This window comes from Globicephala melas, chromosome 7 (genome assembly GCF_963455315.2).
Source record: "Globicephala melas chromosome 7, mGloMel1.2, whole genome shotgun sequence".
NCBI lineage: Eukaryota > Metazoa > Chordata > Mammalia > Artiodactyla > Delphinidae > Globicephala > Globicephala melas.
This window is the reverse complement of record NC_083320.1, coordinates 86637684-86663400: the sequence shown is the minus strand read 5'-3', so window position 1 is coordinate 86663400 and position 25717 is coordinate 86637684. Positions and strand designations below refer to the sequence as shown.

Here is a 25717-nt window from a genome sequence, read left to right as displayed (position 1 = left end):
TTCAGACTGTTGCATGTAAATTATGTTAAGCAATTCTTCTCTGATATATTCTGTTTAGTCACTTTTAACCTTGACCTTGAATTTAATATAATAATATGCTTTTATTGGTATTTTATTATTTTTTTCTGAGTTATTTCAATATACTTCTGTACACTGGACTTGATTTAATAAATCATCTTTCTTTTCCAGTATGCTATTGAGTCACAGCTTCAACTTCATGGACTTAACATTGAGAAAAGTATGCGGCTTATAAAACCAAGAGAGGTATATGAGAAAGATAAATAAATATTAATCATTCTTCTATTTAGTATTGATTTTTTTTCTTCATTTTCTTCAAAAGTTTATTATCTTCATTACTTTAATGGAAGTTTCAAGAAAGTATAAAAGGCCTATACTCTGTTACTGTTAGGTCATTTTGCTTAAAATAGAGAATTAACTCAGAAGTGTATTTATTTTAATTTTTCAAGGGCTATTACAAGCAAACTATTTTCCTATTAATACCACTGGAGTCTGCCATTTTCTTCAATGGGATGGGAGGAGATGACAAATTGCATACATCATTTTCAATTTTAAATGCCATTGCCTGTGGGTGCCATTGAAATCATGTTAAAAATTAGTGATACTTGTTGAAATTGAATGATGCCTATCTTTTATGCCCCTCTTAATCTAAGGATCAAATATTTTCCTCTGAGCTTGGCCTGGGGAATAGAAAGGGATGTGGTGTAGCAGAAAAAAACTAGGCTTAGAACTTCGCTATTACTCCCCAGGGAAATCCCAGACCCACCAACATACTGGGTATGTGACTTTCTGATAGTTACTTTATATCTGAGATTCCTTTATATTTAAACAGACAACAAAGGAAATACCTAGTCAGGCTTGACCATATGTTCAAGGTCTAAAATACTGTGCACTTTACATTAGTAAAGATATAAGGCTAAGTTGTACAGGTTTTGACCTATAAACCCTGCATCTTGTGTAATTTTGGCACCAAGAGATCCACACAGAATAAATTTTAGGTTTCACATATGTACGATGCTCCCAGGCTGTTAAACCAGTGTTTGAACATTTATTTCTTTCCACCCAGAACTAATTTGAGAAATTAAAGGTCTACTCTATTCACTTGTATTTGCCAACATGCAATAAATTAATGGAATAGAAAGTTCTCACAGCTTTGGAACAACATCTGTTTCATATGTTGTATATAAATTGCTTATTTCCAGCAAAAATGAGCATAGCCACTAATATATCACAAGTTTTTACTTTAAAAGTGACAAGTGGGGACTTCCCTGGTGGTCCAGTGGTTCAGAATCTGCTTTCCAATGCAAGGGACACGGGCTCGCTCCCTGGTCAGGGAACTAGGATCCCATATGATGCAGGGCAACTAAGCCCGCCCGCCACTAACTAGAGAGAAGCCCGCGCTCCATAACGATAGATCCTTCATGCCACAACGAGGATCCCGCGTGCCGCAACCAGGACCCGATGCAGCCAAATAAATAAATAAATAAATAAAATGAAATAGGGAACAAACTTACAGTTACCAATGGGGAAAGGCGGGGGAACAGGGCGGAGGGGAGGGATAAATTAGGAGTTTGGGGTTAACACACACACTACTGTATATAAGGTAGATAACCAACAAGACCTGCTGTATAGCACAGGGAAATATAATCAATATTTAAAAAATAAAAAAGTAATAAAAGTGACAAGTGTTGTAGAGCTGTATGAGTTAATCATAATTTGGGGACCACTCTTTAGCATTACTGGATTAGGGCACATCAACAGGAGAGAGAACCATATCTATCATTGAAAAATATATTTCTTATTTGCTTAATACTGATTCTTTAAAGAAATAAAGTATTAGTAGATATAACACTTTCCTTACTTTTTTTTGAAATTATGGTGGACAAATTGTATTAGCTTCCTCTAAGGGAAAAAAAGAGTTTGGGGTTATGATATTATTAATTTTACTCTGAATTTTTTCTTAGAATCACTGAAATCCTTCTCTTTATGTATAAAGTATGCATCACTTAGTAATTCAAAGATTTCATTGTCAATCCTATTTTTATAGATTATCATTTTGTAAACAAGTCTCAGACTATTAGCAGAAATTAGAGTATTATTATATTTGTGATACATATTATATATGCCTAATATGGGATACAGTAACTGGCAAATAGTAAGTTACCAAAAATTAAAAATAATTGAAGGAAAATTCATTAATGCCTTAATGAGTTTTCCCCACATATTAATGTAGTTAATGATGCTTTGACTTCATAATCATGTCAGATTTAGCACTGTAGAAAATACATGAAGACTTCATAAATAGATGAGAATTATCAGGATACAAATAGACTATATGTATCTAGGTGAGTTATTTTTACTCAAGTTGTTTATAAGACCAAATCTAAATTCATTCACAATTTTCAGAAAGTCACTGATCACTAGTCTTAGGTGGGGAGTTGTAGGGGAAAAGTAACTTTGATAATATTGAGTTTTATTGATATTTTCTTCATGTTTGGATCTTGATCTTTAGATTGGTGTGGAGGAGATTTTACTCTTAAACTAATAGAAAATATTGGTTAAGTTACACTCAGATGAATGATGTATACGTGCCTCTTTTTTCTGGAAAAAAGTATTAGATTGATAAGTAAAATACTAATTTCCAAGAAATTTGCCTTGACATTTAAATTTTATGGACATCCTGTACTTTCTGGTATTTTATTTGATGGGAATAAGAAGGAAACAATCTATAAGTATGTAAATAGTAAAGATTAAGTGAAAAACTGAAGACTAAAATCAAGCAGTAGGGTTTTGCAAAGATACTTTATAAACCTCTTTTTTACTATTTTATTATCATTTCTTAATAACAAAAAGATATTCAAATACATGCTCTTGCCTGATTTTTGAAGATTATTAATTTGAAAAAAAATATCTTTGATTTTTCTTATGGTAGGAAAGATCTCAAGGTGAATTTTAGATTGGGAAATGTAAAGGGACAAATTTGTTATTGTGGATATAATGTAACTTGTGCCTAACGTGACTTTAGGGGGAAGAAACACTGAGATTAGAGGATATCCTTGAAGTAATTGAGAATGAAGGTGACTCTATTGCAGTGATCCTGTTCAGTGGTCTGCATTTTTATACTGGCCAGCTCTTTAATATGCCTGCCATCACAAAAGCCGGACAAGCAAAGGTATGTACGTCATTTCCTCCTTTGCCCCTTGTCCAGAACATCACTCTATAGGAGTATTCAACTGTATTTCTAGTAAAATACCTTTGTTTGTGACTGTGTAAAATTATTTAAAGAGTTTAAAAAAAGAGTAAGATATATATCATATATATGATATATGACATATATATGATATATGACATACAAATAATATATTAAATATATCTGAAAAAATATATATATTTTGCTTTAGGCATCTCTATTTAAACCTCTTTTTGTCACTTCTGTGGTCTTACCTCCTTATTAGCATCTGCTCTCCCAATGTCTACCTCTAATCAGCAGTATAGGTGAGCTTCCTGTAAGTGATGTCATTGGTACAGAGCTGCTCAGTCAGCAGGAAGCAGACAATACTTAGGATAGTAACTATATACTAGGACTGTTAGAAGCTCAACTCTGGTGCTTTGTCATATTATAACTCATTCTATATATAATTCATGCTCATTAACACTATGTACCTGAAAAAGGGGAGATGGAGAATAAAAGTTTATCAGTAGATGGAGTTTTACCCAGTTTACTTTAGGAAGCCATTATACTGCCTATAACGAGCAATTTTCCCTCAATACTACTGAATGACACTTACATAGTTTACTATTGTGAAAGAGTAGCTCTTTATATATAAGTGCTTGTAAGAAAGTGTTTTTAGTATTTGTTTGCCTGAAAAAAAAAAAATCAGAGGAACATTAAACAGTTACAATTTGTATTTAAAATCTTTAAATAACAGTTCTATTTGATTCAGCAATCAAATCATGTATTTAAAAAGGTAACAACTGAATTATACTCTGAACATTAATAAGTTATGCGATTAATATATGTGTGATATCTAGTTAATGTACTCAGTTATTGAAGCTAATGAATGGAACTAATGAAAAAAAATTTAGCACCGTTATCAGCAGTCTCTAGGAGTTTCCAACCAAGACTTCCAACTGGTTTGATGGATAACTGTGAAAGTGGTGCATTATGAAAGATATAAAGATAATGTCTTCTTAATTTAGATATTAAATGTTAAGCACCAAAATAAAGGGAGGCCAATAAAATACCATATTTTTAAATGTTATGCAAGTAATCAGAAGTCCCTGATTGCCTTAGTATACACGCATGTCTCATTAAACTTCATAGAAATGAGGCAGGATGGTAAAGAAGAAAGATCATGGGTTTTGGAATCACTCAGTCTGAAATTCATATTTTGGCTAGGTCATTTAATTCTTACATGATCTCAAGCAAGCTAGTTACTTGACTTTTCTGAATTTCTGTTTTCAAAACTGTTAATTTGGGATAACAGGACCCACTTCATAAATGCAGTGTTGATTATGAAGAGTATAAAATATCTCTTGGATTGTACACATTCTACAGTTAAATGGTGGTTCCCTCCCTCCTTCCACTGTCCTCAACAAATATGAAGTTATAGAAAGTGGCTTAAATATAAATTTTCTTTCATTTCCCATTAAAAGCAAAATAAACTTGTTTAGTAGATGTTATATGTAATTCTTATTCTTAACTACCTTGCTTACTAAAACCATTCTCTCAGTATTTTGCACGCTTTCTTTTATGTAAAAAATATGGTAAGTGCCTACCAGGTAAAACTCTCATTGAGTTTTCAGTCAAAGAAAGGTAGGTAGGAATGAGCAGTTCTATATAAATGTAACTGCACAGGAGTGATGGATACTATGTGAGTGAAATGGCGATCTAGCAGACTTCAATTTATCCATTATCAAAATTATTTTAACAGACATTTATACTCTTGCTAGACAATCCCCTCCATTGTCAATGGAGATTTAGAAAAATTCTTTATAATGTAGACTTGCATAGCTCTCTTGGGTGGTCTATGAAGATAAAGCTGAAGAGAGAGACAAGGAGAAAATTAAAGGTGTCAATCAAGAAAGAGTTGGGAAATTCGAGGGGAAAAAAAGCCATAAAAGAGCCACTGTTAGGAACGGCTAAGTGACATAAAAAAGACGAAAGTTTCCAGAAGTATGGTTGGAACCAAAAATGATGGATTAATAAAAGTCAACAAGAGTAGATTCTGAAGTAGAAACTTCATATGAAAGGGAAGTGGGGATAGGAATTTTGAAAAATATATTATTAAATAAATACATGTACACCAAAAAAAGCAGAAATCATAAGTGGCTTGATAAATTATTTTGAACCCTTATAGCCATCACCCACATCAAGAAACTTCTAGAACATTTATAACACTCAGAATCCTCCTTCCCCCAAATACTGCCTATTACCTCCTCTCCTGACTTCTAACCATATATAAATATATATGGATAAAATATATACATATATAAAATATATATAAGCTTTGCCCATCTTTGAACTGTATATGAATGGATTAACATATATTCTTTTGTGTCTTGCTTATTTGCTATTATATTTGTGGGGTTCATCCATATTGTATGTAGCAGTTTTGCCTGTTTTTCTTTCCACTTCACTATATTATTATAGTGTATGAAATAGATCACAATTTATTTTTTTCCATTCTAATCAGAATAGATATTTGAGTTTCATTTCCATTTGAGGGCCATTACAATAAATTCTACTGTGAACATTCTTATAAATTTCTTTGGGTATGCCTTCATACCCATTTCTATTAAATACATACCTAGAATTAGAATCCTTGGAACATAAAGTATGTATATGTTAAATCCTAATCAACAATGCCAACTTTCCAAAGGTTTGTATCAATTTGTCATATACTCCCACTAGCATGTATCAGTTTCTGTTGCTCTTCATTCTCACCAATAGCAAATCTGATTAGTTTGTAATAATAATTCATTAAAGTTTTAATGTGCACTTCTCTGACTATTGATGAGGTTGAGGATCTTTCAAATGTGTACTAGCTGTCTCAGAATCTTCTTTTATGAAATGCTTATTCAAGTATCTTTCCCAATTTTGTATTTGGTTATCTGACTTTTTGTTGTAAGTGGTATAGAAATCGACTCTGATGGAAAGAGAAAATATAAGATTTCTAGTGATCATCTAAAGGGAAAAATAAATAAATTAATAAAAGAACAGTTGGTGGGACGGCTCTGACTCACATAATGAATTTAGAGAATGCTGAGACTTTTTTTAACTGAGGAGAAGCCCTGGGATGGTGACAAGTGTGAGAGGCCAAGGAAAATTAAGCATAAGATCAGGCTAGAGAGCCATATTATAAGGGAAGGCCAGCATGTGAAAAGAGACATCAGTTTGAAGACACACTTTTCATATTTTGTCTTAAGAAGCCATCTACTTAATTTTATATTATTGGCCAACCTACCATCTTGGAGCTCTGCCTTACTTCTATATTTATATATTTTTCATATACTATTACTTATTTCTACTAATAATTTATTTTTGTCTACATTCACTGAATGCTCCCCATTGTCCTTTGAATTACTAACCCTAAAGATTTTTAACCACTGCCACGACTCAGCTCTCACTGTCAAGTAAAAGCTACAGGCTACTCACACACTTGAAAATTGTTATTTATGAGCATCTGCCTATTACACATGGAAGTCCTATATGCACCTTGAGATCAGTATATTCCAGACTTGTCTCCCTCCAGAATATCCCTACTGTTTGTTTCATGCCACCATCGTTATAGACCTTTAGACTCAACTCTGACATTTTCCTGTTCTTTACCTTTTCAACCAATCACTTCTTAATTCTACCCTCAGGGTTAGTCTTTCCTTTAATATTCCTGAATCACTTATGAAGGTGTTCAGCTGCAAGAAACAAAATCCCAGAGAAAAATTAGCCAAAGATTAGGGATTTATTTTTCTCACCACAGAAGACTTGAGGCAGGAGGCTGCTAGGATGCACTCAGCAACTGAGTAGTGTTTGTGTGACATCTCCAGGGCTTTCTTATATTTTCTTCAGTCTTTTCATGTCATGGTCACAGGGAGAGTTGTCCCAAATCCAGATATCACAATTCTATTTACAGCAGAGAGAAAGACGAAGGGAGAAGTAGCAGTACAGCTTTACCTGTCCCTTTCATCCAAAGTGCAAAGTCTTTCCCAGAAAAACTTAGCAGTTTCCTGTTTATGATTCATTGCCTTCTGAAGTAGTAGTTTCAAAGAAGCATGAGTAAAGGAGTTTTTAGCTTTTATGGCCCTATATTAAAGAGAGGCTGAGAAGAGGGGTTGGGGTTAATTTACCGACAGTACTTCTTGCATTTCCCAATTACACCCCCGTGGAGCATCATTGTTTCTAATCTGTTTCCCTCTTTCCTCTTCTAGCCCTCTTTAATTTTTTTCCTTTTTTTTTCCCTTTGTTCCTTCCTCCCTCCCTCCCTCCCTCCCTTCTTTTTTTCTTTCTTCTATTTTCTTCTTTGCCTCATTTCACAAAATATTTGAAAAAAATTCATGGAAAGTTGATTAGGCTCCATAATGAAATATAAAGAGAGCAAAATAAAGAGAAAATCTATATCATCTGGTGAAATGAATAGACTCCCCACAAATTATAATTTCTCAAGTTGAATTATGATAAGAAATAGGTAATTAGAAATTACTGTCAATGGAAACTCTTGGTGTATAAAGTAGACTAAGTCTTGGTAACAATTAAATAGAGCCATAAATGGCTTCACTGTGATAGATGTTTTGGTGTTGCTCATGCAGCAGTCAGGGATCAGCTTTCTCCAGTGCAATGATTCAGGTTACCAGTGGTTCAGGGTTGTATCCTATGGCTTTCATACCCTAGAGCTTCTGTCACTATTCAGCCAAAGAAATGGGATAAAGGGATTTAAAGGGGAATACTAACATCTTAAAAACATTAGCTTAACAATGAAAAAATTTATTTCCACTTATATTCCCTCGACTAACACATGGTCATTTTTGGGAAATTAAGTATATTTGTGTGCTTAAGAGGAACAGTTATTAGCCTTGCCACACCTGGAATTCAGGCGTTTTTGGTTGCTGATGGAGTAGGATACTTATTCTGAAATGCAGTATAGCATTTGCATTAATGAAATGTTTAGATAGTAGAGACAGAGACACACCTGGCCTTGAACCCACATCTTTCCATTAGTTTCTAGAATAGTGTAAATGGCTTAATTCATTTACCAATATGACTTCATTTCTCCACTTAACAAATGGGGAAGGTAATAGTGCCTACTTCATTGATTTGTTCTACTGAGAAACAAGGAACTATCCCTAAAACACTTAGTACTTAGTGCATTGTAAGTAATCAGTAAATGTTATCAATATATAAAAATATCACATTGGCATATCCAACCTACAAAAAAATAATGAATCCTTAGAAAGTGAAATATTAAGAACTTTAAACTAAAGACTCTCATTAGACACTCCTACTCTAGATTATAAAAGAAAACAATAATCTAAGCAGTATGGTTAGGACTCAATAGACTGGACTGAAAACTTTAAAGACTGGGTAATGGACTGATAAAAATTTTAATAATCTTATCCCTAAAAAAACTCAGTGCCAACTGCTTGCTTTCTACCTTCCCTCTCCAGTGCCACATAAAATGGCCTACAGCACTCTGGAATTCATGGTACCTGGCAGACAGTGGTGCCAAATAAATATTTTTGAGTGAATGAATGATTGATTCTCTTATTTATCACATGTTTTATACTATCTTACTCTACCTTATATGGATGCTGGCATGTTAGTTTTCTTTTAGCCTACTGAAAATTGAAATGCAAATGACAGCCAAAAAGAAGACTGAATTTTGCAAACCTGTGCTTTGCTTTATTAGCTTCTACCTTGTTATGGGTCACTCTCTACTGGGTATGAGTACAAACATCTCTTAGACCTAACTATAAGTTGCCTAAATTATTAATAAATAATAATCACAATTACAGCCCAAACAATTTTAAAAACAAAATGAATTAATTCTGGATCTAGAACATTAGACGAAAGCAGAAATATGAATAAAGACATCATTATAAAAAAGAAAGACATTTTAGCTTTAATATCATTTAATAAAAACTGAGGTATCTAAATAACACTCATATATAAATGGTCACCTCACTGATCCACCCATTTACCTTCAGGGAAAGTTTAAATTATTGTTAAAAATGTCTTCAGACTTTTGTAGGAGACAAATGATTGATCAAGCCTCAAAATTCAACATTATCTTGGCTGAGCTGCTTCCAGTACTGAAGATTGGGAGTCAAGTCTCATGGACTATTACAACAGAATAATATCAGTAATACTTGCATGAGATATCAGGATTTGAGCAATCAATCAGTTAGGAAAAATCAGTACCTGATGCTTTTGTATATAACTATAATATAAACTGGCATGTTGTATGAAATTTTTATGCATAATAAATTAACCTTTTCCAAAAAGGTTTAACATTGAGATGTTCAATATTAAGTAATCTTTACTAGAAATCATACTGATACGGCCATTCTTTCATTAAAGTCACTGCCAGTTCACCAAATAGGATCTTATCATTAGCGCATAAAAAGAATCTTATCTCTATATTCTCTATAGCAGAGCGATATGCATTTTAATTTTTTATACATTCTTTCTATCAGTAAATATTTGAGTAGTAAATTATAATAACGGAATTCTAAATAAGAATGCCTAATTTAGCCTGGAGTGTCAGCCTGACCTTCTTAGGGAAGATGAGACAAGAGCCAATTCTAACATTATGAGTAGGAGTTAACTAGGTAAAATCCCCTCCAGGGTGTGGACAGTATGGTGGGGCCATTCTAGATAGTGTTAAAAAATGACAGAATTACAAGGAAGCAAATATTTCAGTATAATTTGATTGTAGAAAAGATTGTATAATTTGATAGTTAGAAAAGATATGACAAGAAATGAGTTTATAAAACAGACAGAGGCTGAGTAAAGAAGGGCCCACTAAGCCATATTATACATCTTGAGCTTCTCTTTAGTGCCACAGGTAGCCACTAAAAGCTTTTAGACAATGGAAGAACTAGGTTTTGTTTTAATTTTAAAAAGATTTTCCCTGCCTACAGGAATGGGTAGGAATTAGATGAGTAGGCAAAAGTAAAGAGTCAGTTGCAGTCTCTATGCAAGAATTTTAAAACTCGCTATCATGATACAGTTCAAAAGATAGGGGTACCAGAGAGCAGATCCATTTCATACTACATGAAATATTTTTCTGATCTCCTAAGAGATTGTTCTTATTTAATCTTATCATCCTATTGTTATTAAAGACAGATTTTGTATAACCATCAGAAATGAAGGATCTATACTGAGCTCTTGCTATCCCACCCAGATTTAGTTCTAGCCACAGAATCCAAGGATTAAATATATATATATATATGTATATATATATATATATATAGAGAGAGAGAGAGAGAGAGAGAGAGAGAGAGAGAGAGAACACAGACAGATTGAAACAGAGACAAAGAGACAGAGAGAGAGAAGAGAAAAATGACCTAAAGTTTAGATGGAATGTCCCATTAACTATACATCATTTACTCTGGGAATAGTGAAGGATTATTCTGTTTAGAAATATAAAGTAAACTATCCTGGTTATCCAAGCAGAAGCCTGGAGTCTCTAAGTCAAAATATGTTGGTAAGGATCAGTGCCCAAGAATCTAAAAATTTTGAGCTGTCTCTAAGAAGTTTTCATCAGATGTTTTAATTTAAGCTTTTCATTAAATGGACCATGTGAGAAAGACTGAGTAGTTCTCAACAGAAGAGAAATTTGCACTCAAGATGTTTTAGAATTACAGATTTGAGAAAAGCAAGACTCTCAGTTGTCAATCAGGATTGTTGCTTTGGCAACCACTCTCATCAAAGCCATGGTGGACAATTATTTCTCCAGATCTAGCCTCATCTAAACCCAGGGTCCCCCAAGTGAAATATTATATTTATGGGTTTTTTTAGATGATATACATTTTATAAAATACTTAAGTTGTCTTAGACCCAGGCTAAAACCCATATTTTTCATGCCACTTGACCAACAAAAGGCTGATTTAAGTCTTTGTTAAGCTGAAAAATGAAAGTGTTACAACATGAAATGTACACACCTGTTTTAATTTATTCACTAATCACCATAAGAATGGAAAGGAAAAAGTGTGTCTCATGGCAATCAAGGTAGGTGGAATTTCAGAAGACCCCAGAAAAAAAAATCCCCAATAAAATGTGAGAGATTTCTCTTAATGTCCTTCTTCATGATCCCCTTCTTTAAGAAATGTTTTATTAAATTAATTAATTTATTTTTGGCTGCGTTGGGTCTTCGTTGCTGTGTGCAGGCTTTCTCTAGTTGCGGCGAGTGGGGGCTACTCTTCATTGTGGTGCACGGGCTTCTTACTGCGGCGGCTTCTCTTGTTGTGGAGCACGGGCTCTAGGTACACGGGCTTCAGTAGTTGTGGCTCGTGGGCTGTAGAGCGCAGGCTCAGTAGCCGTGGCGCACGGGCTTAGTTGCTCCGCGGCATGTGGGATCTTCCCAGACCAGGGCTCAAATCCGTGTCCCCTGCATTGACAGGCGGATTCTTAACCACTGTGCCACCAGGGACTTCCCCCCTTCTTTAATCAGTTAAATTGTTTATGCAAACAAGATTAGGGATATCAAAGTTTAGTTCAGTTGAAGAGACAATGTTCACTTTCCTAGCAAATTAAGTAAGGTGGTAAACAAAGAAGATAACTATCACATTGTCTATAAAAAGTAGCTTTAAGGGAAGAAATTTAAGAGTGACATCTTCAGAAACTATCCCATAAGCTTCTTTGCAAGATTATCAAGTTCAGTATGTAAGTAAAACTTAATAATATAAGCAAATTTGGTTGAGAAATTGACCATTTAGATTGGCATAGTAATCACTAGTAAAATATCTTATGGAAGAGTGTACTTTCATTTCCCATCTAAATGGGGCTCTCTTTGATATACAGTACCATTCTCATGTGATGGATAAATTAAATAGTTGCTTTAACGCCACTTTATAACAAGACAGGTAGATAAAAGTAGATATGTAAAGGTTAAAAGTCACCACCCATGCAAAAAGTAACTGCCCATTGTTGGGAAGGTTGTGATTAGGCCCATGTATCCCCTATTTGATCCCTTGCTTCATTTCTTTCCCAAATTATGACCATCATTCTTCTACCATTTGTAGAATAGAGTCAAAACCACTTCAGGGCTTCCCTGGTGGCGCAGTAGTTGAGAGTCCGCCTGCCGATGCAGGGGAAACGGGTTCGTGCTCCGGTCCGGGAAGATCCCACATGCCGCAGAGCGGCTGGGCCCGTGAGCCATGGCCACTGAGCCTGCGCGTCCGGAGCCTGTGCTCCGCAACGGGAGAGGCCACATCAGTGAGAGGCCCGCGTACCGCAAAAAAGAAACAAAAAACACTTCAGTCTTTTATGATTATGCATATACCTAAGTTATCAGTATCGTATTTTCCTCTGCTCTCCTTCACATACTAATAGTTAAACTAAACCAAATGTGTTGAATGTTTTCTGTCCGGATGTCATACTTTCAGTCTCCAGGCCTTTTTTCTTAGCTTTCCCTCTTCCTAGAATTCCCACATATGAAGATTCTGTTCCTCCAGCTTAGCTCAACCACTACCTGCTTCACAGGTTATGATCTGTACTAGAGAATTGCTTTGTTTAACCCTCTTTGTATATGCAAACATCATACATTAAACATTTTTTTAATCACATGCCAATAATGACAGATCAAGAGATTTCATATAAAAACTCCTAGTTTCAAATTACAGGTTTGGCAACACTAGACCATCTTTCTTGTACGATAACAAGTGGCAAGCCTGAATCATAGCTCTGCCCATTGGATGGGACTTCGGTTCTTCAACACAACTGCCATGTCTACCTACTGACCTCAGCACTGAAGCAGAATGACAGCTGGTGTATATATTTCTGCTTACATTGCAGCATTCTTACCAAAAACGGTAAAGTGGAGTATTTCTTATAGGCCCAACTCATATATTTCTTGACTAACTCCTGTAGAAACATGAGGGGGTGATCCTTCACCTTCATCATAAAATTTTTCTTGCTCCTCTGTGTCAGGCTAAATCTGTCTTCCTGCTGTATTTCCATAGCATGACAGAAAATGTATTATTGGTCCTCTTTTGCAGTATCTTGTAATTATTTCTATGCCTATCTTAACTATGAAATTTAGGAAGCTTTTGTCAATAGTGTGTTCAATGACTGATTGAGGGTGGACCCTACAAACTTCACAGGCTTATACTAGTGCTTTACACATACATAGTCATTTATCATTAAGTGCATACCTGTTTGGCCAGTGAATGGATAAATGTGTGTTATCAGCAAGAATGGATTAGGCTGATTTTATGGATCACACATTGCATAAAAGACATAACTATGCTCCCATTTAATTAGAATCAGAAAATTCTGAAGAATTACTTATAATGGTCAATTGCTCTAAAAATCAAAATACTTGTAAAATTTGAGTTCTTTTTCAAACTCCATTTCTACTCTTTGACACACTTAGGGCATGCAGACTGCTCCATTAAGTTATTAAATATTAAATGAACTAAATTAAGCTTGAAAAATTACCTTGAGCTATTTTTCCCATCTTGAGTATCTGAAATAAATCAAACAAACTATATTTTGTGTGAGATCCTTGCCAGCTGGAGAAAGACTCCAGAAGAGAACAGTGTTACTTGATTTGTTTTATTTTTCTTCTTTGGTTTTGTACTTACTTCTGACCATAAACAGAGGAGACAATTGCTGTTTTTTCCTGGTAAAAGAAACAGCTGAAATTTACTCTTGAAAGCACACTCTATTAGATAGTAAGACATTTCTACCTGTAAATTACACAACACTTTAGGGTCTCAAGGTTTTTTTTTTTTTTTTTTTTTTTTGCTTTTCCTCTCTCTCAAATCCTTTACTCTTTCTCCCCATGTAGCTCTTAGCTCTTAGCTCTGTCTCAAACCTTCTTAACTGATACCTCCCTCCTTAAATTTCATTAGCAAAATGCTCCTAACACTCCCCACTTTCTACTTCTCATCTCTGGATTTGCCAGTCCCATCAATATTTACTTTTAAAAAGCCAGGCTAAAAGGATGAATCTAGTTTCTGCAATAGTGCTTTGTACAAATGTGAATAATACTAGGTGCTGATGATGACCTACTGTGCTTCAGGCACTTGGCATGTAGTATTTACAATATTCTCAGCTACCCTAATAGGGAGCTTTTCCCATGGCTCAGTTGAGGAAACTGAGTCCAAGAGAAGTTAAGCAGTTGCTCAAGCTGACTTAGCCAGCCAGTAAAGGTTAGACTTGGAGTCTGGCGCCGATACCATACCTCTCTTTCCACTATATTTTCTCCTTTTATATTTGTAAACTGATTGTGTAAGGGCAAAGAGGTCTCAACATTTGGAAAGTCAAAGAAAATACATATAGCCCTCTTTCTTGGTTATTTTTCTCCATGGGAGCCTGAAACCTTTGTCTTCATGGTTGATATAACTGTCTCTTCAGTTTAGAGAATATTGAAAACCACAATTTTTACTTTGCCCCTAGATGTCAAGTATAAGGAACAGAATTATTGCTGAATAAGATTCTATTCAGTGCCAGCATTCAATAGTGGCCCAACTCGGAACCTCTAACCCACTCTTCCCAACCGCTCTTTTTCAGAGATGCCCCAAGACACTGGTGGGTCTCCTTCTGATGGTTCTCTTAGGTAGTTCTATTGGCAATAGCTCCCACCAATGATTGCCCCATTGTCATTCCTGTTAGCAGCTCTTCAGGGCCTTTAGATGTATTTGCAGGTGCCCTCCCTCTAATTAAGAGCTTACAAACTCCTATATGACTGGGAAGCTAATCTACATGACAATAGGGAGAATTTCAACAGGAAGTCCACTGAACCTTCTAATGGTAGCTGAGTTGCAGAGTATTCTCAAGAAATTTCATTGTTTCACAGGTATATTGACCCCTCACTTAATATCAGTTTCCAGGATTTAAGAGGGGGAGAGAGAGAGAGACAGAGAGAGCGAGGGAGACAGAGAGAGAATAGATTAAGAAAAACCCCACTGTGTCTGCCTTTAAAGAATCATATGGGACATAGAGACATATATATAGAAAACTGCTTTAGACTGTATTAATGCTCGACAAGGGTAAAAACAAATCCATGAAAATGTCTTAGAAAATCAATCCAGTCTAATACCACAAAAAACAGAGTTATATATGCTCCAATTCATTTTACCTTACGATTGGGTCAAAACCACATATTGCAAATTCAAGAGGAAGTCAGATAGTGTGGGGAAAATTTCCCACTCAAGTTCGGAAGCTATCATTTTCCTCCAGGCATCTGTTCACAGAACTAGGGGACATAGCTATTAGGACATAGCTAGTATTCCAGACTCTGGTTGCCAGTGTTCCCCATGGGCTACGTGGCCTGCTGTGTAAGTTCCACAGCTAAAACACTTCTGGAATTTAAACAAAGGGCACCTTGAGTTATACATTAATTTCAAAAAAAACATTCAGGTTCCATTTCCTGTGACATAAACAGAGCCCAGAAAGGCCTCCAAAAATTCACTAGGTTGGCCATCTTCAGCACCTGAGTAGAGTTCTACCACCCCATTCAGGACTCCAAGGTTTCCATCCAAAGACAAGCTCCTTAGTTTTCCTGTATCCATCATCTTCTTCCCAAATTTCCACCCTGTCACTTTACTTTTCCAACAGGATACTTCCTTCATATTTTCTTTTGGGTAACTATAAGTTACTATACTTTCTGAAAATATGGAAGTATGGCTTGATATAAGTGGGTAATAAAATCCTAATACTGTATTAGTCTAATTTGCACAGGTTGACAAATAAATGAATATTTCAGAATTGATTCTACTTTCACTTTTTAGCTTACCCTTGAATCCAAACCAGAGTTTTTAAGTCACTGAGTGAAAGCATTCATTCTGATTTCATTTTGATTTCAAGTTAAAGGTACTCGTTTTTAATTTAATTAATTCCCTGATATCTATGCACAACCTTTGTCATGAAAGACTCTTTCTTGATTCAAAACTCTCTCTTATTCGATATCTTATCTTTTTCCAAATTAAGCTCTCTGGAAACCGAGAAGTATAGTCATGGCTCCCCAAATCCCTAGCAATAGCCCACATGAGAGGCACAGAACAATGTTCACTTTACACGGCTTGTTGTCTCTGCTGTATATACATTTTGGCATAAATACCATCAATCAATAGCTCTAAGACAATGGGGGAGCTTTCTTACTCAAATTATCATGTAGACTAAGGGTTATTTGTGATACCATCCTTCTCTGTACACTTGCATTTTAAAATAATATTTTGATAGAAGATACATTTGAAATTATTAGACCTTAACCTTGGAGTAATTCATCATATGTCTCGGGTAGAATCTTGTCTACCCTCCCAATTTTTCCTCTTTCTGTTCGTGTTTGCTGCTGAACTTAATATGAACATTTAGAATTATCAAGTCACTAGCTTCCTGGATGGAATACTGTGTGTATTTTTTTTTCTCCTGCAGTACATATGCTGATTACTTATGTTTTTCTGGTATCATATATTATCTATAAGAGCCTCAGGACTAAAATAACTTTGAGTAGCATTCAGGTTCTGCCTTACAGAAAATTTTAAGTTTTGGTTCTGATTGCCAAGCTACTTGATTTCTAAAATATTCCCTGCAGTTCCACTTGGAAGATTGTGTTTTGTCCCTTTTAACTTGTGAAAGTTCATTCTCATTTTGTATTGCTTTATGTTTTAATAGTGAGGAACAGTTACTCCCATAAAACTATTGATATAAATAAGTGAAGGCTTAACATAGTATTTCAAAAAACAGTAGACAGCTGTATTAAATAATTTGGGGAAGGAAACTGTAATACAAATTACATATTGACGTTAAGTGCAGAGTAAACACAGTATTAAGAAATAATGCATAGTTCCTGCTTATAACCAGAGTTGGATGAAAAGAAAAAAAAAAAAGTGAGAAGGATATTTGAAGACCACAATAAATTTTAGGATGAAAGGAAAGACTTTCACAATAAAAATTCACTCTGAAATGATATACTATGTTTACAGAGATGGTAGAGAGATCTCTTACAGAGATCTTTACTAGATATTACTTTTTTTTCTTTTAACTTAGCATCTGTGGATTTTTTTGAATCATAGCACTTGAATGAATTTTACAAATTTTAGTGCTTCAAGACTATGGCAAGAAACCCTACCACCTTTCATGTGCTTCTTGTTCATTTTCACCCTCCCCAATACAAGTCAACAACACCTCCCTAACTGTGAGCTTCCTTGGGAAATCCCAGAATCAAAGCTAACTAGCCAACCTGTTGTTATTAATCCATCATTTTTCCATATCATCTATGTAGAGTTGAACAACCACACACACATACACACACACTCCTATCATTTTTAAAAATTTTTGTTCACTGTCCTCAAATTTTCCCATCAGTTTTTCTATTTAAGGTAATATTGTTCAAATTTATAGCAATGTACTTCTTCAGTTGTTTCCTGTGACTTTAGATCAAAACAGGAGTGATATTTAGAATACATAAAGATCTCTTTAGTATGGTGTGGAAACTGTAGTTCCCATAAACAGCCACGAGAGAAGTCACACTCCTATTACTAGTATCCAATTACTAGCCTTGAAGGGACTTGTAGGTCCCTGTAATTTACCCACCATGATGCTAATGCCACTGCCAAGGGCATCCACTGAAGTCTGGACATGCACCCAGCTGGTATGTATGAATGACCACAGGCTGTGTGACAGGCATCTCTTGCAGGTACCTCCTAAGTAACCTGGGCGCTTACTCAACTGGCTCAAAGACAAAGGCTACTTACCTATCTTAAGTATTTTATTATTTTAACAATTATTTGAACACACAAATGCATACAAGCTGACTTTCAGTTCTGTGTATAGCTACAAATATATAATTAACCCTTTTCCCACCAAATTTGCTACTTATTGATGGTCTTCATAATTTATAGGATTTTATTTTTTTGGTGAAGAAAGAACAAACTAATAATATCTGTCTAAAGCCAATCTGTTATAGAATAAATCAATAAAGTTATCAGGACTTTTATGCTACAAGGGATAAAATTAAACTGTACTATTCCATATTTCATTTTAATTAATAAACAAATAATAAACTAAATTTGAGAGACAGTGATCTAGCTCTTTACCTGGAAATCTCAGCACAGACCCTGTGTATTATTCCACTGGTTAGAAAAATTTTTAGTATTGTGCTAGTAAAGATGGCAAAGACAAAAAGTCATGATATTCCTTGTTTTATTGAAAGGGATTTTAAATATATTTTAAACTACTTTTGACTGTCCAAGAAACTTCATTTTAAAATATGCCAAGCCTGAATAAATGGTTTATGCAATAAAATTGAAACAGAAATAAAGGATATCAAATAATATTTTAACATTTAGCTTCAGTTTACAGAATATTTATTGACAATTGTATGACTTTGTTTTTTTACTTACTTATTCAACAATTGAATTATTTGAGTTCATATTATATAAAAATAGAAGACAGTTTAAGATTGGAAAATTGCTACAAGAGATTTATGCAACCAGGGCTGTAAGATGAGAGAAGCAAGAGGGTTTGGCAAAGGTATCTTCCTATGGAAGTTATCTTGTGATCAAAATTTGAGCTACCCAGGCAAATGAGGAGGGAAAGAATACCCCAGAGACAGAGAACAGTTTATGCGAATAAATGAAAGTACATGTAGGGCACCCGGGACAGGAACGCTGGAAAGAACCAGATCATAAAGGTCTTTAAAAGCCATACCAAGGAAAATGAGTTACATTCTCAAGTTAATGGGGAGATCTTTGAAGGGACACAGGAAGTCTTATAACCAAATGTATGATTTAGAAAGTTCATTGGAAGAAGGCAGGCTGGAAGTAGTCCGAATGGTTAGAAGACTACTGCCATAGTTTGGGGACTGACTGTAAAGCCAGGTGACACGGTGGCTGAACATCGCTGCTGTCCTTGTATCAATGAGAGTCTGAGCAATTGTGGGTAATTTTAATAAAAATCTGTTGAAAAATATTTGATTTCTATTTTTAAAATTACATAAAGTATGCACTCAAGAGTGAGGTCTGTTTTCACACATTCATATTGTTTTACCTACTCTTATTCGTAAAATAATGAAAATGTTAACTGTATGGCTATACAGAGGTTTTGGAGAACTATTAGTTTTTTCTTTATTTTTTAAGATGCTGCCATCTAGTGAAACTTTTGTAAAATTGCTTTGTGATGATCTCATGCAAGTTTGTATCTTACGGTCATTTCCTAAAAACAGTCACATTTTAATAATTTATGTTCTCTGCCACCCATGGGGAAAGAATTGTACATGCATTAAAACATACTGTAGGAGCCACAAGTGATGATTTTACATCGTGCCACAGATGTGACCACAGAGCTTTTAATAACAGGATACTGTAGGTGAAGTTTCATGGTTTCTTCATTGTGCCATTCTTTATAAATAATTGATAATAAAAGTGTTGCCTTTTTATTCCTTGAGTTTTCTAAGAAAAGCTGTGTTGTAAAAACTTGTCTAAGAGAAGTTAAGTTGTAAAAATTTCTTCATAAAAAAAGCACTTTAATTGGATGTGTTGGTGAGAAAAAAGAGAATTTTAAATTCAGAACTTTTTTCCCCCAAATTTAATTTCAATATTAAAAGTGTATCTTAAAATACAAACTAATTGCACATATGTATGTCTCTGTATATATATCTATTGAACCTAGTCTGCAAACCTCAGTTTTGATGACCTCTAAATCTTGATGGAGATTAACTGTATTTCTTTTCTATTGCTTCAAAAATTTGTGTTAGCATGAAGCATCTGTCATATTTTTATGACATGTATTGCTCATTTTTTGTGTTTTAGAAACAAAATACCTGTAAGAACTTTTTCTTTTATGATGTTCTAGTTCTGGCCACATTACAGTAAGGTTTCTAATTAACTGACTCCCCAATATATTGAGTTTCTCTATGGAAACCAATGCTATAGGGCAGGGGTCAGCAAATCTTTTCTGTAATGGGCAAAATAGCAAATGTTTCAGACTTTTTCGTTCATATGGTCTCTGTTGCAGTGATTCATTTGTGCTTGCAAAAGAAGCCATAGACAATATCTAAACAAATGAGACTGTTGTGCTCAAATACAACTTTATTCATTAAGAACCAGGTCATGAAAAAAAAAGAAGAAAAAAAAAAAAGAACAGGTCATGGTTTGCATCCCTCTGTTCTGGGGAAAGTACCTGTAATAGCAGTTTGGGGTTATTTATTCTTAAGAGGTGTTAGAACAATCTAAAATTGGTACCTCTGCAATTATTTACTTCAAAAACTTCAATCCATAGATGTGTTTCTTCGAAGTTGCAGGAAGTCTACAAGTTTTAAGAATGTAATTATTATGTTTGCTCTTAGTAAGCTAACAACAGAAGAACTCAGAGGTAAGACATGTTTGCAAAGCGAACTATCACCCCCATTTAACTATCAGCTTTTTAAAAAAATTCATGTAATTAATTGAGACAGAATAGAGTCAGACAGTAAGAGACTGTTAGGGTCTCAAGTCAATGTACAGGGAGAACACAGTATAGAGTCAAAAACAGCATCATTTTTATGGGTCACCTTTGTGTCAACTGATCTAGACAGGACTTAGTTGCAGGGATCCTGCTAATCTCAGCTGAGGTCACTCATGCATCTCTGGCCAACTAAGAGAATGTGGGAGAGTAGAATCCAGGCTGAGCCCAGGGGAGGATGACTCTGATCCACAATTTTTTCATCTTCCATCTGGGCCAGTAGGTTGGCCGAAGCAAGTCCTTCTCATATAGGTGGCAGAGGGCAAGAGAGAGCAAGCCTCATCACTCAAGTGATTAGGACATTCTCTTTGTATTATATGTGCTGATGTCCCTTTGCTCAAAACAAGTCACCTGACTGATCCCAGTGGCAGAGAATTGCACCCTGTTCTCAGTGAAGGAACTGAAAAGTTACGTGGCAAGGGACATGGATACAGGAGGGGACGTAGAATCGGAACCACTAAGGCAATTTACTACAGCATGCATAGACTTGATCAAATTAAATGACATGATGTGGGGTTAAGTGATAAACTGAAAATTTTATTAACTCCTTCAGGTTAACAGGATATACTAAAGCAGCAGTTCTCAAACTTTTTAGTAGTGCAAACCTTTTATATTCTTAAAAATCACTGATCACCTCAAAGAGGTTTTAATATTGTTTATATCTATCTATATTTACTGTATTTCTAATTAAAACAGAATTTTAAAATACATTTACTTATTTATTTTAGGACAAAAGTGGCAAACCCATTACATATTGACATAAATAATATATTGTTAGGGAAGCAAAACTGTAGTTTCTAAAAGAAACAATAAAAGGAATGTTTTATATTTGGCAGATATTTTATATAGATAGAGATCTTTACTGTTTGGCTTCATAGCAGGCAACTGGTTTTATATATCTTCTGCATTCAATCTCTTGATTTATTTTTTTCCTTTGTGAACCACAGGAATGAAATTGGACCTTGTACAGATATATATTTAGAAAAAGCAAAAGTAGTTTAATAGCTTTTTCAGTTAATTGTGAATAATCTTTGATACTACACCAGAATTTGACAAGTGAGAACTTCTTGGGAGTTGTGGTATGAAATGTGAAACCAAACCACTGATCTTTCTACGCTTTGTTACATTAAAATCCATTGGCTGATTTTTCATTTTGAATAGATCTTTTATCCATGCATGATATGTAACAATAAGCGTTGGTCATTTGGAAAATATTGGTTCATTATTATGCATATTTTACAAATATTGGTATTTACATATTTCAGTATATGTTCTTTTAAAAATTATATATTACTTCTAAACTCATCAGAAATATCTTTAAATACTGGGAAATGGTCATATTCATAAAAGTGGATACAAGTTTTCCAAAATTCTACTTTATCTTGGTAACTACTTTTTTTCCTTGGCAACAAATCCTGTGAGTTATTTTCCTTAAATTGACAGACTCATTTAATTTTCCAAAATATGTCTGTCAAATACCTAAGTATGACCTACTATTGTTTGTATATAAGTTGCTCTTTCATGCAAAAACGGTTTTCCAGTAAGCTAAAGTGGCTAATTCAGCTTGCAACTCAAATAATTGCATAAGTGCATTACTTTGAGACAACTATCCTACTTCAGGATATGGTCAAATGTCTTATGCATAATTCCCACATTAAATCTTAAAAACAGGAAAATTAAGATATTGAGATTTAATATAAATGTATTAGTTTTATACTTTTATCAAGGAGATATAGAAGTGAAATTAACTTTTTTATGCTGTAACTGAATGGCTTTGACACACAATGACAGTACAAACTTCCACTACCTTGATTTGTGCTGAGGTGCCAGCAATTTCACCCATCATTGCTTTTGCATTATCATTGCAAATGTCAACACAGTGAAGAAGGCAAAGAATGTCTTCTTCATGGTATGAAAATTGTTTTGACCTGAAAGGGTCTTGGGAATGCCCAGGACTTTGTGACTCATACTTTGTGGGTCACTGTACCAAAGGATGAACTATATTTATGGTACAGCAGTGTGTCAAAGATTTTCTTAAGTATACTGTCTTTACTATTTCAAATCATTAAGTGAATTCAAAGTTTATTATGTTCTTCCACAGGGTTGTTTGGTTGGCTTTGATCTGGCACATGCAGTTGGAAATGTTGAACTCCACTTACATGAGTGGGGAGTTGATTTTGCCTGCTGGTGCTCCTACAAGGTATCAACAAACTAGTTAATATATTTTTATTCTTTTATTCCATATTGACGTTAATCTAAATGTAAAACTGGATCAGTGGCCAATTTTAAGTATTTGAATTACTTACCTCCATTTCTTTCATTACTGTATTTTCTGACTCTAGTTAACTGTAGAGCACATGATAGAATAGTATAGGTTATTAAATTTTGCTATTTCCATCCTCTATAGAATACTATTCCTTCAATTCCCTGGCTGCTCTGTAAAAGTCAGGAGGTTCTGGAAAAAAAGCCCCACACTTAGAACTTAATTCAAATTGATCTGAGTTTTTTGTTGATATGTTGTGAAATTTCTACATAAGTAAAGATAATTCTTATGGAATCAACTTTGTACTGACATTTGAAGACAAGTTAATTGACAGGGAGCATGGATATAAAACCAATTTTATTTAAATTTAAGTGTTTTAAAAATATAATCTTTTATTATTATTTAAATAGTTTGTGACAAAATAATTGAAATGAATGAGCTCTGAAATGAGATAAATGTCACTGGAACTATTATCTACTAGTTGGGGCAAAATTTGGCTAAAAAAGTAATAGCTATTTATTCTCGATTAATAATGCTATGTTTCATTTTTTTTCTTTAAACAAGGTAACTCTAAATTCTGTTTTTTATAAAAGTTCAAATAGTCACACATTCTGATCTTGTCAAAAGTTGGTTTCATAACAAAAAAGTCAAATTATTACATTGTTTACTTTTGTCATACATATTTAGGTAAACCCATACAGTTTAATTTATTCTCAATCCGGTATTTTTTTTTTTAATCCAGTATTTAAATGCAGGAGCAGGAGGTCTTGCTGGTGCCTTTGTCCATGAAAAGCATGCCTATACAATTAAACCTGCGTGAGTACTATCTTTAGATTCTTCTTTGGTGATGAATAAATGAACTTGCATTAATAATATGCTAAATTTACATGAGCTCTTTAAGATGCTATCCAATAAGAATCTGGACTGATTATAATTATTTTACTACTCTATGGACAATGATATGCTTTATCGGAAATAAATGGTTTCCAAAGAGTTCTCTTGGTTGAACAAGAAATTTAATCACAAAAGAGAAGCTTCAAGGCTAAAAATGAGTCCCTGTAATCATGCAGAGCAGATGGTTTAATGCGAAGAGACTACTTAACTTTTTTTCAAAAATTAGACTTTAGAAAATTTCAGGTTTCTCACATTGATGAATAAATCAAAGGCAACTAGAGCTGTGCCTAATAGAGCTTCAAAGTGGTATGTGATTATTAAAATTACATCTACCTTTAAAGCTGGAAACTTATAAAATGGTCTTGTAAGGAGTATCTTCTGTCCTAAAAAATTTTATAATCCATGAAAACTGAAGAAGCTGAACACTGAACAACAGACTGACTACATAAAAAGAAATACTTTTCAATTTTTATATAGCACTCCATTTTTTTAGAGCAAGTATAAATGCAAATGTGATACACCAACAAATTTACACATTTTTATTTGACTGGAGAACTCTTAAGTGTTTCTATTTTTCTAATCTGGTATGGAGATAAAGAAATAATATCCTGTAAAAAAAATCCTTTCAAAGTTGTATCAGAGTGTAGGTGATGAGGAGACTGTCTAGACTCCTAATAGGTAATATAATGACATTTGATTAGTTTTCTGAATCTTCTCAGTCACTGGTTGAGTGGTATAATCGTTATAAGAATTGAAAGTGAATTAGTAATAAAGCTTGGAGCACCTCACATTTTTGAGATTCTGTGCATATAAATCTTACAAATTTAAGATGATTTTCTATAGCTCATTTAATTATGTCTAAAATTTCCACAAGATTTTAAAGTTTTAAAATTAAATAGAGCATTTTTAGGCAAGTATTTTGTTAGGCAGACATCTTCCTTGAGTATATTGTCAGTACATTAGATTTCTCCCCTTGTCCCAAATTCTCTGAAAAGAATATAAAGCGTATATTATATTATAGGAATACGATACATATTTTAAAAGGTCTCTTTTTCATTTTTAGCAAACCACATTGATAACACTTTACCTAGCATAAGTGTTTTCCATATAGACAGTATATAAGGTATTGCTTGCTTTGTGTGAAGACTCACTACCTTGAGCATCTCCAACTCTCCACTTATTTATTGCAATAGAGGAATCAGCAAAGGGAAGCGAGGGTAAGTAATCTACACAAATTCTAGAGAATGCAAGTGTTAGCAGTTTAACTGATTTTACAGCATCTCTATTGAACTTCAGATTTCTTTCACCATTATTTGCCTTTCATGGATGAGGAACTGGAGAGGGTGGAGGGGTTGTAGTGTGTTCGCATGTGCCTCATCTTGTAGAATCCCAACATCCTCTAGACCCAGTAAGCAATTGTTAAGTCTATGCTCCCAGGAGAAAGACCATGCAGACAGACCAGATTTACATTCCAGCTTGATCACTCACTTGCTGGTCCATAACCTGAAGAATGTCCTTGACTTCATAGTGTTCTAGCCTCTATATAAAGATAACATCAGCATTCACCTCATAGGCAATTACTGTGAGATTAAAATGGGATGATGCATGGAAAGCACTTAGCATAGCCACTGAAGCATGACAGGTGATCCATACATGTAGGCTAAGTATTTTGTTGCCTCAATGTGAAGCTGCATGTTAACTTGTAGAATTTTGCCTAGTAGAGACCATTTCTCTCAAGCAGGAAACATAGCCTTAAAGATTACAGCTTGTGACCTTTGGGACATTAAACCGTTTTGTACCTATTGCCAAGCTCAGACTGACCCTGTAAGTCTCTATTCCTTGAATTCTCTCTCGTACTGGCCTCACCATCTTAATTG

At 34.4% G+C, this 25717-nt stretch overlaps 1 protein-coding gene across 1 annotated transcript in view; it reads left to right on the top strand.

Annotated features, from left to right (window-relative positions):
- KYNU (kynureninase) overlaps positions 1 to 25717 on the top strand; it is a 90308-nt gene that overhangs the window by 34090 nt on the left and 30501 nt on the right. The window contains exons 7-10 of the mRNA XM_030883037.2: positions 190 to 264; positions 3044 to 3190; positions 22785 to 22883; positions 23689 to 23762. Coding sequence (XP_030738897.1) covers positions 190 to 264; positions 3044 to 3190; positions 22785 to 22883; positions 23689 to 23762 — 395 coding nt within the window. The remainder of the gene's footprint in view (positions 1 to 189; positions 265 to 3043; positions 3191 to 22784; positions 22884 to 23688; positions 23763 to 25717) is intronic.